The sequence below is a fragment of the Oncorhynchus mykiss genome, chromosome 25 (assembly GCF_057628025.1).
Source record: "Oncorhynchus mykiss isolate SJ-2025 chromosome 25, ASM5762802v1, whole genome shotgun sequence".
NCBI classification, from domain to species: domain Eukaryota; kingdom Metazoa; phylum Chordata; class Actinopteri; order Salmoniformes; family Salmonidae; genus Oncorhynchus; species Oncorhynchus mykiss.
The window spans coordinates 90,287,807-90,306,186 of NC_143046.1; the positions used below are offsets into that span (position 1 = coordinate 90,287,807).

General features: G+C 48.3%; 1 protein-coding gene across 8 annotated transcripts in view; it reads right to left on the reverse strand.

The window, feature by feature from the left end:
• numb (NUMB endocytic adaptor protein) overlaps positions 1 to 18,380 on the reverse strand; it is an 84,114-nt gene that overhangs the window by 16,871 nt on the left and 48,863 nt on the right. For 4 of the 8 annotated variants that reach the window (XM_090221448.1, XM_036963111.2, XM_090221447.1 and 1 more), the window contains 3 exons: positions 9,903 to 9,935; positions 6,758 to 6,832; positions 870 to 1,010 (listed from right to left, as the gene is read on the reverse strand). In XM_090221448.1, coding sequence (XP_090077574.1) covers positions 870 to 1,010; positions 6,758 to 6,832; positions 9,903 to 9,935 — 249 coding nt within the window. The remainder of the gene's footprint in view (positions 1 to 869; positions 1,011 to 6,757; positions 6,833 to 9,902; positions 9,936 to 18,380) is intronic. The other 4 variants (XM_036963113.2, XM_090221450.1, XM_090221451.1 and 1 more) reach the window with 1 other exon arrangement.

Here is an 18,380-nt window from a genome sequence, read left to right on the forward strand (position 1 = left end):
ACAGGTTAGGGTCTGGTTTAGGGGTGGAGGGTAACAGGTTAGGGTCTGTTTTAGGGGTTAGGGTAACAGGTTAGGGTCTGGTTTAGGGGTTAGGGTAACAGGTTAGGGTCTGGTTTAGGGGTTAAGGTAACAGGTTAGGGTCTGGTTTAGGGGTTAAGGTAACAGGTTAGGGTCTGGTTTAGGGGTTAAGGTAACAGGTTAGGGTCTCGTTTCGGGGTTAGGGTAACAGGTTAGGGTCTCGTTTAGGGGTTAGGTTAACAGGTTAGGGTAACAGGTTAGGGCCTGGTTTAGGGGTTAGGATAACAGGTTAGGGCCTGGTTTAGGGGTTAGGGTAACAGGTTAAGGTAACAGGTTAGGGCCTGGTTTAGGGGTTAGGGTAACAGGTTAGGGTCTGGTTTAGGGGTTAGGGTAACAGGTTAGGGTCTGGTTTAGGGGTTAAGGTAACAGGTTAGGGTCTGGTTTAGGGGTTAGGGTAACAGGTTAGGGTCTGGTTTAGGGGTTAGGGTAACAGGTTAGGGTAACAGGTTAGGGCCTGGTTTAGGGGTTAGGGTAACAGGTTAAGGTAACAGGTTAGGGCCTGGTTTAGGGGTTAGGGTAACAGGTTAGGGTCTGGTTTAGGGGTTAGGGTAACAGGTTAGGGCCTGGTTTAGGGGTTAGGGTAACAGGTTAGGGCCTGGTTTAGGGGTTAGGGTAACAGGTTAGGAGGTAGGTGTTAGGGGGTTAGGGTCTGGTTTTGGGGTTAGGAGATGGGTGTTAGGGGGTTAGGGTAATAGGTTAGGGTCTGGTTTAGGGGTTAGGGTAACAGGTTAGGGTCTGGTTTTTGGGTGAGGGTCTGGTTTAGGGGTTAGGGTAAAAGGTTAGGGTCTTACCGAGTCCTTGATAGCCATGAAGCAGTGGCAGATCCAGCGTCTCGTCGTTCCATCTCTACAGATGTAGGAGAACGCTCTCTCAAAGTTCCTGTCCGGAGCGCAGAACGATACTTTCTCTATTGTCTGGTCTAGGATCAGGTCCTACAGAGACATGATCATTACAACATTATCACATTACAACATTATCACATTACAACATTATTACAACATCACCCCATTACAACATCACCCCATTACAACACCACCCCATTACAACACCACCCCATTACAACATCACCACGTTACAACATCACCACATCACCACACCACCACATCACCCCATTACAACACCACCCCATTACAACACCACCCCATCTCCCCATTACAACACCACCCCATTACAACACCACCCCATTACAACACCACCCCATTACAACACCACCACACCACCACATTACAACATTATTACAACACCACCACATCACAACACCACCCCATTACAACATCACCCCGTTACAACATCACCCCGTTACAACATCACCACATTACAACACCACCACATCACCCCATTACAACACCACCCCATTACAACATCACCACATTACAACACCACCCCATTACAACACCACCACATTACAACACCATCCCATTACAACACCATCCCATTACAACACCATCCCATTACAACACCACCACATTACAACACCACCACATTACAACATTATCATTACACTGACTATTTCAGCATTACCTAAGGGGTGTATTCATTAGTTAGAAACCGGTTATTCGAAACGAAAAAATGTTTTGCTACGAAAACTAGACATTTTATCGGACAAATTCAGATAGGTCCTTCCCTGTTCCGTTGTGTCTGGTTCCTAGTGAAGAAACATTACCCTGACTAACACAATACCCTGACTGTCATTACAACATGATCAAACACATCCTGTCCAGATGTCCTATCTACGTTCCTTTTCATTGAAAGTACATGTGAGTGATGTTACAAGTATCAGCAGGGTGTATGGCTACAACTATCAGCAGGGTGTATGGCTACAAGTATCAGCAGGATGTATGGCCACAAGTATCAGCAGGGTGTATGGCTACAACTATCAGCAGGGTGTATGGCTACAACTATCAGCAGGGTGTATGGCTACAACTATCAGCAGGGTGTATGGACACAAGTATCAGCAGGGTGTATGGCTACAAGTATCAGCAGGATATATGGCCACAAGTATCAGCAGGGTGTATGGCTACAAGTATCAGCAGGGTGTATGGCTACAAGTATCAGCAGGGTGTATGGCTACAAGTATCATCAGGATGTATGGCTACAAGTATCATATGGATGTATGGCTACAAGTATCATAAGGATGTATGGAGTGTTAGTTACTTCATAATGCTTCTGGCTTGACACAATAAGTCTCCATGTAATATTGGCTTCATCCAGCAGGTGGCAGCAGATCCCACAGTTGAATAGGGACATGCCGTGCTCATGGTCCACCAAGGACTTTTTCTATAGCAGGTGTACTGGAGAATATATCCAGCTACAAAAAAAATAGATACTGTTGGGTCGACAAACGGTCAGTAGACCAAAACGTTACTAGTTCATAATTTTGTATTTTTTTTTAAAGTGAAACTTTTGCAAGTCAATGGGGGTGTAAGAATTTCCTCTTTTCAAGAAAGCCAAACTTCCACAAAGCATTTCCTCTGGCTGAGTTTTAACACGTTGTGGCGGTCACAAATTTTAATCAGCAGGTGATTGTCAAGGCAATAACTGGGTCGGTCTCACGGCAATGGACCTTTAACATAAACACATTTCAAATCTCCTGGCTTCCAGAACTTTTAATTAATATAAACACATTTAGAATCTTCTGGCTTCCAGAACTTTTAATTAATATAAACACATTTAGAATCTCCTGGCTTCCAGACCTTTTAATTAACATAAACACATTTAGAATCTTCTGGCTTCTAGACCTTTTAATTAACATAAACACATTTAGAATCTCCTGGCTTCCAGACCTTTTAATTAACATAAACACATTTAGAATCTTCTGGCTTCTAGACCTTTTAATTAACATAAACACATTTAGAATCTTCTGGCTTCTAGACCTTTTAATTAACATAAACACATTTAGAATCTCCTGGCTTCTAGACCTTTTAATTAACATAAACACATTTAGAATCTTCTGGCTTCTAGACCTTTTAATTAACATAAACACATTTAGAATCTTCTGGCTTCTAGACCTTTTAATTAACATAAACACATTTAGAATCTCCTGGCTTCCAGACCTTTTAATTAACATAAACACATTTAGAATCTTCTGGCTTCTAGACCTTTTAATTAACATAAACACATTTAGAATCTCCTGGCTTCCAGACCTTTTAATTAACATAAACACATTTAGAATCGCCTGGCTTCTAGACCTTTTAATTAACATAAACACATTTAGAATCTCCTGGCTTCTAGACCTTTTAATTAACATAAACACATTTAGAATCTCCTGGCTTCCAGACCTTTGGAACATCTACATTTTTAACAAGTCTTAATAAATCCATGTAATATATCCTACACCTTCACAATAAATCCATTATTTATTTTAGACAGGTCTAAAGAAACATGATATGAAGAAAATGTAGTCTATTTCAGAAGAACATACTCTGACTTGTCCTTATGTTAGGTCCTGATCTGGCTGTGCCAAATGGCTGTGGGCTACACTAGTTCATTTAACAGACAAGATCTGCTTAGAATTCCGTGGCATTATTTAAAATTATAGTATGATTTGAGGGAGTGTGCACATGGGGCTATTCTGTGTTGAGTGGTTAGGTACTCCTATATGCTTAATTTAGAGTTATTAATTAATGTAACTTTAGTTGTTCTATAAACATATAGTTTGGATTTTTAATACATTCTATGGCTCCACGATGAGACTAACGATGAATTGAAAAAAGTTGCGTGAAACGCATGAGCTCTGCTTTCTTTTTTTGTGCAGGCTGTACACACTTCATCAGTCTCTCACTCATAATTTGACAAGCACTTGATAATGCCGCAAATTTCCCGGCGGCATCCCCTTTGTGTGGCTGTAATGCACCCTAAAAAAAAAAATCCATGCCTTTTCCTGGGCCAGTGGTCACTGTACCCTTCTACCCGAGTGCTGCCTGCTCCGAAGCACCTCTCATCTCACTCGGCTCTCCATCACGTAATCGGGTCATTCTCACAGGCTACAAGTGAAGACAAACACACCGGGGACGCAACTGTGCCCATCCTCATCCAATTCCGAGGTGCATATTGAAGATATTGGAAGAACTGTCCACATTTTACTTTTCGTCAGCCAACAAGATGAGTAGGCCTAACGAACAGCAACAACACTAGCCTATGTCAATCTACTATCCCCCATAGTACATAAGTTGACCCATTCTATTCTGTGCGAGAAATAAATATTCCAAACATTAGTCTGGGACAGTTGTGGGATGCGATAGATCTCAAATTAATACAACCACTAGCTGACGCAACAGATCAGAACGTTTAGGTTAAAATGCTGATAAACTATTTGGCTATTTCTTCACATTATGAACGCAGAAATGCGCACAAGGCAGTAGGGTATAAGCGCATTTGTTCCAATAGCAGGAAAACACCATTCTCAAAAGTGACCACAAATGCAATAATGCATTTAAATGCTTTTATTATAAAAGGTGCATTTTTATGGTGAAAATTATCTTCCCCAAACATGAAACTCACGCGCTGCATTCGGAAAGTATTCAGACCCCTTGACTTTTTCCTCCTTTTGTTAAGTTACAGCCTTATTCTAAAATGAAATTTTAAAAATCCTCAATCTACACACAATAACCCATAATAAAGTGAAAACAGATTTATAGATTTTATTTTAAATGTATTAAAAATAAAACATAATTATTCAGACCCTTTGCTTTGAGGCTCTAAATTGAGCTCAGGTGCATCCTGTTTCCATTGATCATCCTTGATGTTTCTACAACTTGACTGGAGTCCAGCTGTGGTAAATTCAATTGATTGGACATGATTTGGAAAGGCACACACCGGTCTAAGGTCACCCAGGTGACAATGCATGTCAGAGAAAAAACAAAGCCATGAGGTCGAAGGAATTATTCGTAGAGCTCCGAGACAGGGTTGCGTTGAGGCACAGATCTGGGCAAGGGTACCAAAAAATGTCTGCAACATTGAAGGTCCCCAAGAACACAGTGGCCTCAATCATAATTAAATGGAAGAAGTTTGGAACCACCAAGACATCCTGGAGCTGACTGCCCAGCCAAACTGAACAATCAGGGGAGAAGGGCCAAAAACCCTCATGGTCACTCTGACAGAGCTCTAGAGTTCCTCTGTGGAGATGGGAGAACATTCCAGAAGGACAAACATCTCTGCAGCACTCCACCAATCCGGCCTTTATGGTAGAGTGGCCAAACGGAAGCCACTCCTCAGTAAAAAGCACATAACAGCTCACTTGGAGTTTGCAAAAATGCACCTAAAGGACTCTCAGACCATGAGAAACGAGATTCTCTGGTCTGATGAAACCAATATTAAACTCTTTGGCCTGAATGCCAAGCGTCACGTCTGGAGGAAACCTGGCATCATCCCTATGGTGCATCATGCTGTGGGGATATTTTTCAACAGCAGGGACTGAGAGACTAGTCAGGCTTGAGGGATAGATGAACTGAACAAAGTACAGAGAGATCCTTGATGAAAATCTGCTCCAGAGCTCTCAGGACCTCAGACTGGGGTGAAGGTTCACCTTCCAACAGGACAACAACCATAAGCACACAGCCAAGACAACACTGGAGTGGCTTCGGAACAAGTCTCTGAATGTCCTTGAGTGGCCCAGCCAGAGCCCGGACTTGAACCCGATCGAACATCTCTGGAGAAACCTGAAAATAGCTGTGCAGTGACGCTCCCCATCCATCCTGACAGAGTTTGAGAGGGTCTGCTGAGAAGAATGGGAGACACTCCCCAAATACAGGTGTTCCAAGCTTGTAGCATCATACCCAAGAAGACTTGTGGCTGTAATCGCTGCCAAAGGTCCTTCAACAAAGTACTGAGTAAAGGGTCTGAATAATTATGTAAATCAGTTTTTATTATTATAAATTCACAAACAAAAAACATTTTTGTTTTGTCATTATGGGGTATTGTGTGTAGATTGACGAGGAAAAAAATGTAATTAGTCAATTTGATAATAAGGCTGTAACTTAACAAAATTTGGAAAAAGTCAAGGGGTCTGAAAACTTTCCGAGCCAGTTAGGCTCTACACCCGTTGTGAAGCAGATGAATGTGCTTAATTTTAAGACGTTATTTGGCCACTTCAGTTGTGATACAAACCTCATCAAAACATATAGGCTACATGAGATGTGCGACTATGATTAGAAAAAGTTGCCAAAAAAAAAAAGGCATACATTGCTTCTTGCCTTACTCTGGGCTAATATTGTCACCCATCAGACTATTCTTGACTTAATCTTGTATTTGCATAAATTATTTAGTGCATGTGTGAAATTTGTTTGGATTTAGAATGGACCATTATCATGCACCTGTCTCGAAACAGGGGCAGCGAGAAAATGTAATCTATGCACTTAAATAGAGACTGGAGGATGCTTTTCCCGTGGTTCATTTTCATGGCAGCCAGGTAGGCTATACTCTCGTTGTAAAGAGAAGCAATGTGCTTAATATTAGGAAAGTTGAGAAATAAATAAAGTAGGCCTATAGAAAGCTGATGGGATCCTCCTCTTTTTATTAGAGGCCATCACTCTGTTTTCTCTCGCAATTGCATAGCCTACAGAACTGTGGCGCAACATGAGCTCTCAAGAAGTGCTTGATTAGATTTCCAATCAAACACTATGTCTGTGCCACGCGGGTGTGTGACCTAGCTGTTCAGACAGCATAGCAGGAGATCCCTTACCTTAGTTTTGTCATCTACTACACGGAGACCGTCTGCTGAGACCCATAGCACCGCTCTCACTGCCTTCTTCCCTGCCTGCAGACAAAAAGACACACACAGATGACAGAGACAGAGAGATGACAGAGAGACAGAAACAGAGATGAGAAAGAGACAGAAACAGAGATGAGAAAGAGACAGAAACAGAGATGAGAAAGAGACAGAAACAGAGATGAGAAAGAGACAGAAACAGAGATGAGAAAGAGACAGAAACAGAGATGAGAAAGAGACAGAAACAGAGATGAGAAAGAGATGTGAAAGAGATGTGAAAGACAGAAACAGAGATGAGAAAGAGATGAGAAAGAGACAGAGATGAGAAAGAGACAAACAGAGATGAGAAAGAGACAAACAGAGATGAGAAAGAGACAAACAGATGAGAAAGAGACCGGGAGAGTTACAGAGATGAGAGAGACACACATATGTCACGCACACAAACACAAATCCCAACCTGGAAACAGAGGAAAAACAACTGAAAGTCAAACATTGTAAAGGAAGGTTAGGAGAGAGTGATGAGTAGATGTTGTGAGTACCCAGACTGGAATGAGGAAGAGAAAGGAAGTCATGAGTAGGTGTTGTGTTGTGAGTACCCAGACTGGAATGAGGAAGAGAGAGGAACTCATGAGTAGGTGTTGTGTTGTGAGTACCCAGACTGGAATGAGGAAGAGAGAGGAAGTCATGAGTAGGTTTTGTGAATACCCAGACTGGAATGAGGAAGAGAGAGGAAGTCATGAGTAGGTTTTGTGAGTACCCAGACTGGAATGAGGAAGAGAGAGGAAGTCATGAGTAGGTTTTGTGAGTACCCAGACTGGAATGAGGAAGAGAGAGGAAGTCATGAGTAGGTTTTGTAAGTACCCAGACTGGAATGAGGAAGAGAGAGGAAGTCATGAGTAGGTGTTGTGAGTACCCAGACTGGAATGAGGAAGTCATGATTAGGTGTTGTGAGTACCCAGACGAATGAGGAAGAGAAAGGATGGCATGAGTAGGTGTGAGTACCCAGACTGGAATGAGGAAGAGAGAGGAATTCATGATTAGGTGTTGTGAGTACCCAGACTGGAATGAGGAAGAGAGAGGAAGTCATGAGTAGGTGTGAGTACCCAGACTGGAATGAGGAAGAGAGAGGAAGTCATGATTAGGTGTTGTGAGTACCCAGACTGGAATGAGGAAGTCATGATTAGGTGTTGTGAGTACCCAGACTGGAATGAGGAAGAGAGAAAGTCATGATTAGGTGGTGTGAGTACCCAGACTGGAATGAGGAAGAGAGGAAGTCATGATTAGGTGGTGTGAGTACCCAGACTGGAATGAGGAAGAGAGAGGAAGTCATGAGTAGGTGTGAGTACCCAGACTGGAATGAGGAAGAGAGAGGAAGTCATGAGTAGGTGTGAGTACCCAGACTGGAATGAGGAAGAGAGAGGAAGTCATGAGTAGGTGTTGTGTTGTGAGTACCCAGACTGGAATGAAGAAGAGAGGAAGTCATGAGTAGGTGTGAGTACCCAGACTGGAATGAGGAAGAGAGAGGAAGTCATGAGTAGGTGTTGTGTTGTGAGTACCCAGACTGGAATGAAGAAGAGAGGAAGTCATGAGTAGGTGTGAGTACCCAGACTGGAATGAGGAAGAGAGAGGAAGTCATGAGTAGGTGTGAGTACCCAGACTGGAATGAGGAAGAGAGAGGAAGTCATGAGTAGGTGTTGTGTTGTGAGTACCCAGACTGGAATGAGGAAGAGAGGAAGTCATGAGTAGGTGTGAGTACCCAGACTGGAATGAGGAAGAGAGAGGAAGTCATGAGTAGGTTTTGTGAGTACCCAGACTGGAATGAGGAAGAGAGAGGAAGTCATGAGTAGGTTTTGTGAGTACCCAGACTGGAATGAGGAAGCGAGAGGAAGTCATGAGTAGGTGTTGTGAGTACCCAGACTGGAATGAGGAAGTCATGATTAGGTGTTGTGAGTACCCAGACGAATGAGGAAGAGAAAGGATGGCATGAGTAGGTGTGAGTACCCAGACTGGAATGAGGAAGAGAGAGGAATTCATGATTAGGTGTTGTGAGTACCCAGACTGGAATGAGGAAGAGAGAGGAAGTCATGAGTAGGTGTGAGTACCCAGACTGGAATGAGGAAGAGAGAGGAAGTCATGATTAGGTGTTGTGAGTACCCAGACTGGAATGAGGAAGTCATGATTAGGTGTTGTGAGTACCCAGACTGGAATGAGGAAGAGAGAAAGTCATGATTAGGTGGTGTGAGTACCCAGACTGGAATGAGGAAGAGAGGAAGTCATGATTAGGTGGTGTGAGTACCCAGACTGGAATGAGGAAGAGAGAGGAAGTCATGAGTAGGTGTGAGTACCCAGACTGGAATGAGGAAGAGAGAGGAAGTCATGAGTAGGTGTTGTGTTGTGAGTACCCAGACTGGAATGAAGAAGAGAGGAAGTCATGAGTAGGTGTGAGTACCCAGACTGGAATGAGGAAGAGAGAGGAAGTCATGAGTAGGTGTTGTGTTGTGAGTACCCAGACTGGAATGAAGAAGAGAGGAAGTCATGAGTAGGTGTGAGTACCCAGACTGGAATGAGGAAGAGAGAGGAAGTCATGAGTAGGTGTGAGTACCCAGACTGGAATGAGGAAGAGAGAGGAAGTCATGAGTAGGTGTTGTGTTGTGAGTACCCAGACTGGAATGAGGAAGAGAGGAAGTCATGAGTAGGTGTGAGTACCCAGACTGGAATGAGGAAGAGACAGGAAGTCATGAGTAGGTGTTGTGTTGTGAGTACCCAGACTGGAATGAGGAAGAAAGTTGACTACAACAAATCAACTGAAACAGTGGCCAACCAGTTCCTTAAGTTAAATAACACACCGAGACAGAGACAATACACACAGGACAGGCTGTTATTCACACAGGTCTCGTCTTGATCCTTCTCTGATGGAAGAAGAGCTGGTGAGGCACACACACACTCACACACACACTCACACTCACACGTCTCCAGGTAGTTTGTTGGTGAGGTCCCAGACAGTTCCTGGTGGCCTGGCCCAGTAGTACAGTCAGCCATAATCAGAGAGTGAGGGGGTTATATTAAGGGCAAGGAAAGAGACAGGCACTTGGCCTTCACACACAAAAGCACAACTTACTTTAGTAAAGAAGCCCTTGAAGAATTTCCTGTCCTGTTGTGGGATTGGTACAGGAGAAGGTGGGTGGGGGGAGGGGGGGGGGACAAGGACGCACAATGTTACCGATGACCGATGGCTACATTTAGAATGTCCAGGTGAGGGTATAGGTGTGTGTGTGTGGGTGGAAGACAGGTGTGTATGCCTTTGTTTATGGGGGGAAAGGAGGGGTTGGAGGAGTGAAGCTTGATTAAGAGTGAGTGAGTGAAGCGATAGATGGATGAAGAGGGATCCAGTTTGAGGGGAGTAAGGTGATTAAAATTGTAAGGTGAATCATATTGGAAGGTGATTCATCTGGGATTCATATTGGCGTTGAGGAGTTTACCACAGTCACTGGCTTCATTAATAAGTGCCTCGAGTCATCCCCACAGTGACCGTACATATCCCAACCAGAAGCCATGGATTACAGGCAACATCTACACTGAGCGGGACAATAAGTCTGACACTTATAAGAAATCCCACTGCAACCTGATGCTCGTCAGATGTGGCAGGGCTTGAAAACTATCATGGATTACAAAGGGGAACCCAGTCGCGAGCTGAACAGTGACGCGAGCCTACCAGACGAGCTAAATGCCTTCTATACTCGCTTCGAGGCAAGCAACACTGAACCACGCATGAGAGCACCAGCTGTTCCCGGACGACTGTGTGATCACGCTCTCCGTAGCCGATGTGGGTAAGACCTTTTAACAGGTTAATATTCACAAGACAGATTACCAGGACCCACACGTACTCAGAGCATGTGCTGACAGCTGGCAAGCGTCTTCACTGTCATGTTTCAACCTCTCCCTGTCCGAGTCTGTAATACCAACAAACAGACCACCATAGTCCCCGTGCCCAAGAACACCAAGGTAACCTGTCTAAGTGACTATGGCCCCGTAGCGCTCACCTCTGTAGCCATGAAGTGCTTTGAAAGGCTGGTCATGGATCATATACAGATAGATTAGATAGTATCGCATGAATCCCCTGGAGGGGAAATGTGACTGCAACAATCAATATCAGTAAATAGACCATAAAAAAAAAAACATGTACACAGTTTTTTTTGTATATACATTGATGTGTCTAAGTGTTTGTGTTAAAAAGCCTCATGGTAAGAAGGATCGGCGCAAATGTTCCGTTTTGGCCCTGCGTAAAATAAATCTGTCATCGCACCGCGATGCTCCAGGCAGGTACTGTGGAGGAGGTGACTAGTGTTGGTTATAATCACTGTGACTAGTGGTGGTTATATCACGGTGATGCTCCAGGTACTGTGGAGGAGATGACTAGTGTTGGTTATATCACTGTGACTAGTGGTGGTTATATCACTGTGATGCTCCAGGTACTGTGGAGGGGCTGGCTAGTGTTTGCCACCATAATTCTAATCTCTTTGAGGACCAATTTATCCAGCACGGGCTCTAGTTCGTCCTGCTTGGTGCCGATGGTAGATCCAGCGTTCTTGATCATTTTGCTTAGCCTGTTTGCAGCCTTCATCGTGATGTTACACCCCCCCCCCCCAGCAGATTGCAATGTAAAACAGGACACTAAGCCACAACACTATTAAAAAAAACACGGAGCATTTCTTAGCAGACTGTCGACGGATCGGAGCTACCTTAAGAAGAATAGCCTTTGCTGAGCCTTCTTAAAAACCACGGTGGTGTTCTCTGTCCATGGATCCTAGACTTCCTGACGGGCGGCCCCCAGGTGGTGAAGGTAGGCAACACCACATCCGCCATGCTGACCCTTAACATGGGGGCTCCTCAGGGGTACGTGCTTAGTCCCCTCCTGTACTCCCTGTTCACCAACGACTGATTGGACGTGCACGACTCCAACGCCATCATTACATGTTGTTGGAGATAAGCCTGATCACCGACAACGATGAGACAGTCTATAGGGAGGAGGTCAGAGACCTGGCAGTGTGGTGCCAGGAGAACCTCCTCATCAACGTCAGCAGGTTAAAAGGAGATGATCGTGGACTACAGGAAACGGAGGGGAGGGCACGCCACCATTCACATCGACAGGGCTGTAGTGGAGCGGGTCGAGAGCTCCAGCATCCCAGAGTCGCCTCTTCACTGTTGACATTGAGACCGGTGTTTTGCAGGTACTATTTAATGAAGCTGCCAGTTGAGGACTTGTGAGGCGTCTGTTTCTCAAACTAGACAATAAAGTACCTCTTGCTCAGTTGTGCACCGGAGCCTCCCACTCCTCGTTCTATTCTGGTTAGAGACAGTTTGTGCTGTTCTGCGAAGGGAGTAATACACAGCGTTGTACCAGATCTTCCGTTTCTTGGCAATTTCTCACATGGAATAGCCTTCATTTCTCAGAACAAAGGTTCGCAGTCTGCCTCCCAAATGAGGCAGGGCTCCTAGACAGAGTCACCCTCCCAAATGAGGCAGGGCAGCGCTCCTAGACAGAGTCACCCTCCCAAATGAGGCAGGGCAGCGCTCCTAGACAGAGTCACCCTCCCAAATGAGGCAGGGCAGCGCTCCTAGACAGAGTCACCCTCCCAAATGAGGCAGGGCAGCGCTCCTAGACAGAGTCACCCTCCCAAATGAGACAGAGTCGTCCGCCAGTCAGTCAGTCAGTCCTGGTAATCTACTGGAGTTTCTGACCTGGGTGTGACAGCAGCAAGAACACTGGAAATATTTAATTTGAACATCATCAATCCGTGTGTTTCCTTTCTGTCCCAATACTCCCAAATGAGGCAGGGCTGCTCTCCTAGACAGAGTCACCCTCCCAAATGAGGAAGGGCTCCTAGACAGAGTCACCCTCCCAAATGAGGCAGGGCAGCTCTCCTAGACAGAGTCACCCTCCCAAATGAGGCAGGACAGCTCTCCTAGACAGAGTAACCCTCCCAAATGAGGCAGGGCAGCTCTCCTAGACAGAGTCACAATCCCAAATGAGGCAGGGCAGTCCCCCTTTCTGTCCCAACACTGTTGGTCCCTTTAACTCCTCTGGAAACTACAGAGAGAGATGGAAGTACCAAGGTTACACGTGTGTCTGTCTGGGTGACAGGTCTTCCCCGTGCCTGTCCCCCCTGGGCTCAGTAAAGCTACACATCTGTCTGGGTGACAGGTCTTCCCCGTGCCTGTCCCCCCTGGGCTCAGTGAAGCTACACATCTGTCTGGGTGACAGGTCTTCCCCGTGCCTGTCCCCCCTGGGCTCAGTGAGCTACACATCTGTCTGGGTGACTGGTCTTCCCCGTGGCTGTCCCCCGTGCCTGTCCCCCCTGGGCTCAGTGAAGCTACACATCTGTCTGGGTGACAGGTCTTCCCCGTGGCTGTCCCCGTGCCTGTCCCCCCTGGGCTCAGTGAGCTACACATCTGTCTGGGTGACAGGTCTTCCCCGTGGCTGTCCACCGTGCCTGTCCCCCCTGGGCTCAGTGAAGCTACACATCTGTCTGGGTGACAGGTCTTCCCCGTGCCTGTCCCCCCTGGGCTCAGTGAAGCTACACATCTGTCTGGGTGACAGGTCTTCCCCGTGCCTGTCCCCCCTGGGCTCAGTGGAGCTACACATCTGTCTGGGTGACAGGTCTTCCCCGTGGCTGTCCCCCGTGCCTTTCCCAAAGGGGCTCAGTGAAGCTACACATCTGTCTGGGTGACAGGTCTTCCCCGTGGCTGTCCCCGTGCCTGTCCCCCCTGGGCTCAGTGAGCTACACATCTGTCTGGGTGACAGGTCTTCCCCGTGCCTGTCCCCCCTGGGCTCAGTGAAGCTACACATCTGTCTGGGTGACAGGTCTTCCCCGTGCCTGTCCCCCCTGGGCTCAGTGAAGCTACACATCTGTCTGGGTGACAGGTCTTCCCCGTGCCTGTCCCCCCTGGGCTCAGTGAAGCTACACATCTGTCTGGGTGACAGGTCTTCCCCGTGCCTGTCCCCCCTGGGCTCAGTGAAGCTACACATCTGTCTGGGTGACAGGTCTTCCCCGTGCCCGTCCCCCCTGGGCTCAGTGAAGCTACACATCTGTCTGGGTGACAGGTCTTCCCCGTGGCTGTCCCCGTGCCTGCCCCCCCTGGGCTCAGTGAGCTACACATCTGTCTGGGTGACAGGTCTTCCCCGTGGCTGTCCCCCGTGGCTGTCCCCCCTGGGCTCAGTGAAGCTACACATCTGTCTGGGTGACAGGTCTTCCCCGTGGCTGTCCCCGTGCCTGTCCCCCCTGGGCTCAGTGAGCTACACATCTGTCTGGGTGACAGGTCTTCCCCGTGCCTGTCCCCCCTGGGCTCAGTGAAGCTACACATCTGTCTGGGTGACAGGTCTTCCCCATGGCTGTCCCCATGGCTGTCCCCGTGCCTGTCCCCCCTGGGCTCAGTGAAGCTACACATCTGTCTGGGTGGCAGGTCTTCCCCGTGCCTGTCCCCCCTGGGCTCAGTGAGCTACACATCTGTCTGGGTGACAGGTCTTCCCCGTGCCTGTCCCCCTAGGCTCAGTGAAGCTACACATCTGTCTGGGTGACAGGTCTTCCCCGTGCCTGTCCCCCCTGGGCTCAGTGAAGCTACACATCTGTCTGGGTGACAGGCTGTCCCTGTGCCTGTCCCCCCTGGGCTCAGTGAGCTACACATCTGTCTGGGTGACAGGTCTTCCCCGTGCCTGTCCACCGTGCCTGTCCCCCCTGGGCTCAGTGAAGCTACACATCTGTCTGGGTGACAGGTCTTCCCCATGCCTGTCCCCCCTGGGCTCAGTGAAGCTACACATCTGTCTGGGTGACAGGTCTTCCCCGTGCCTGTCCCCCCTGGGCTCAGTGAAGCTACACATCTGTCTGGGTGACAGGTCTTCCCCGTGGCTGTCCCCCGTGCCTGTCCCCCCTGGGCTCAGTGAAGCTACACATCTGTCTGGGTGACAGGTCTTCCCTGTGCCTGTCCCCCCTGGGCTCAGTGAAGCTACACATCTGTCTGGGTGACAGGTCTTCCCTGTGCCTGTCCCCCCTGGGCTCAGTGAAGCTACACATCTGTCTGGGTGACAGGTCTTCCCTGTGCCTGTCCCCCCCGGGCTCAGTGAGTTAAGCTGGGTTCAACAGATGGCCAGACGGGATAGTACAGCCAGACCCTCAGACCTGTAGAACCAGACTACAGTACACTGGGTGGAGTGGCAGTACCTCAGACCTGTAGAATGAGACTACAGTACACTGGGTGGAGTAGTAGTACCTCAGACCTGGAGAACCAGACTACAGTACACTGGGTGGAGTAGCAGTACCTCAGACCTGGAGAACCAGACTACAGTACACTGGGTGGAGTAGCAGTACCTCAGACCTGGAGAACCAGACTACAGTACACTGGGTGGAGTAGCAGTACCTCAGACCTGGAGAACCAGACTACAGTACACTGGGTGGAGTAGCAGTACCTCAGACCTGGAGAACCAGACTACAGTACACTGGGTGGAGTAGCAGTACCTCAGACCTGTAGAATGAGACTACAGTACACTGGGTGGAGTAGTAGTACCTCAGACCTGGAGAACCAGACTACAGTACACTGGGTGGAGTAGCAGTACCTCAGACCTGGAGAACCAGACTACAGTACACTGGGTGGAGTAGCAGTACCTCAGACCCGTAGAACCAGACTACAGTACACTGGGTGGAGTAGCAGTACCTCAGACCTGGAGAACCAGACTACAGTACACTGGGTGGAGTAGCAGTACCTCAGACCTGTAGAACCAGACTACAGTACACTGGGTGGAGTAGCAGTACCTCAGACCTGGAGAACCAGACTACAGTACACTGGGTGGAGTAGCAGTACCTCAGACCCGTAGAACCAGACTACAGTACACTGGGTGGAGTAGCAGTGTTTCAAATGAAAAATGGCTCCTGTGTACATTCAGGGTCAGACCCTGAGCGATACAGGGGGAGACTGGCTAGAAACCCACTAGGGTCAGACCCTGAGCGATACAGGGGAAGACTGGCTAGAAACACACTAGGGTCAGACCCTGACCGATACAGGGGAAGACTGGCTAGAAACACACTAGGGTCAGACCCTGACCGATACAGAGGAAGACTGGCTAGAAACACACTAGGGTCAGACCCTGACCGATACAGGGGGAGACTGGCTAGAAACACACTAGGGTCAGACCCTGACCGATACAGAGGAAGACTGGCTAGAAACACACTAGGGTCAGACCCTGACCAATACAGAGGAAGACTGGCTAGAAACACACTAGGGTCAGACCCTGACCGATACAGAGGAAGACTGGTTAGAAACACACTAGGGTCAGACCCTGACCGATACAGGGGAAGACTGGCTAGAAACACACTAGGGTCAGACCCTGACCGATACAGGGGAAGACTGGCTAGAAACCCACTAGGGTCAGACCCTGACCGACACAGGGGAAGACTGGCTAGAAACACACTAGGGTCAGACCCTGAGCGATACAGAGGAAGACTGGCTAGAAACACACTAGGGTCAGACCCTGACCGATACAGGGGAAGACTGGCTAGAAACCCACTAGGGTCAGACCCTGACCGACACAGGGGAAGACTGGCTAGAAACACACTAGGGTCAGACCCTGAGCGATACAGAGGAAGACTGGCTAGAAACACACTAGGGTCAGACCCTGACCGATACAGAGGAAGACTGGCTAGAAACACACTAGGGTCAGACCCTGACCGATACAGAGGAAGACTGGCTAGAAACACACTAGGGTCAGACCCTGAGCGATACAGGGGAAGACTGGCTAGAAACACACTAGGGTCAGACCCTGACCGATACAGGGGAAGACTGGTTAGAAACACACTAGGGTCAGACCCTGACCGATACAGGGGAAGACTGGCTAGAAACACACTAGGGTCAGACCCTGACCGATACAGAGGAAGACTGGTTAGAAACACACTAGGGTCAGACCCTGACCGAGACAGGGGAAGACTGGCTAGAAACACACTAGGGTCAGACCCTGACCGATACAGAGGAAGACTGGCTAGAAACACACTAGGGTCAGACCCTGACCGATACAGGGGGAGACTGGCTAGAAACACACTAGGGTCAGACCCTGACCGATACAGGGGAAGACTGGTTAGAAACACACTAGGGTCAGACCCTGACCGATACAGGGGAAGACTGGCTAGAAACACACTAGGGTCAGACCCTGACCGATACAGGGGAAGACTGGCTAGAAACACACTAGGGTCAGACCCTGACCGATACAGAGGAAGACTGGCTAGAAACACACTAGGGTCAGACCCTGACCGATACAGGGGGAGACTGGCTAGAAACACACTAGGGTCAGACCCTGACCGATACAGAGGAAGACTGGCTAGAAACACACTAGGGTCAGACCCTGACCAATACAGAGGAAGACTGGCTAGAAACACACTAGGGTCAGACCCTGACCGATACAGAGGAAGACTGGTTAGAAACACACTAGGGTCAGACCCTGACCGATACAGGGGAAGACTGGCTAGAAACACACTAGGGTCAGACCCTGACCGATACAGGGGAAGACTGGCTAGAAACCCACTAGGGTCAGACCCTGACCGACACAGGGGAAGACTGGCTAGAAACACACTAGGGTCAGACCCTGAGCGATACAGAGGAAGACTGGCTAGAAACACACTAGGGTCAGACCCTGACCGATACAGGGGAAGACTGGCTAGAAACCCACTAGGGTCAGACCCTGACCGACACAGGGGAAGACTGGCTAGAAACACACTAGGGTCAGACCCTGAGCGATACAGAGGAAGACTGGCTAGAAACACACTAGGGTCAGACCCTGACCGATACAGAGGAAGACTGGCTAGAAACACACTAGGGTCAGACCCTGACCGATACAGAGGAAGACTGGCTAGAAACACACTAGGGTCAGACCCTGAGCGATACAGGGGAAGACTGGCTAGAAACACACTAGGGTCAGACCCTGACCGATACAGGGGAAGACTGGTTAGAAACACACTAGGGTCAGACCCTGACCGATACAGGGGAAGACTGGCTAGAAACACACTAGGGTCAGACCCTGACCGATACAGAGGAAGACTGGTTAGAAACACACTAGGGTCAGACCCTGACCGAGACAGGGGAAGACTGGCTAGAAACACACTAGGGTCAGACCCTGACCGATACAGAGGAAGACTGGCTAGAAACACACTAGGGTCAGACCCTGACCGATACAGGGGGAGACTGGCTAGAAACACACTAGGGTCAGACCCTGACCGATACAGGGGAAGACTGGTTAGAAACACACTAGGGTCAGACCCTGACCGAGACAGGGGAAGACTGGCTAGAAACACACTAGGGTCAGACCCTGACCGATACAGGGGGAGACTGGCTAGAAACACACTAGGGTCAGACCCTGACCGATACAGGGGGAGACTGGCTAGAAACACACTAGGGTCAGACCCTGACCGATACAGGGGAAGACTGGTTAGAAACACACTAGGGTCAGACCCTGACCGATACAGGGGAAGACTGGCTAGAAACACACTAGGGTCAGACCCTGACCGAAACAGAGGAAGACTGGTTAGAAACACACTAGGGTCAGACCCTGACCGATACA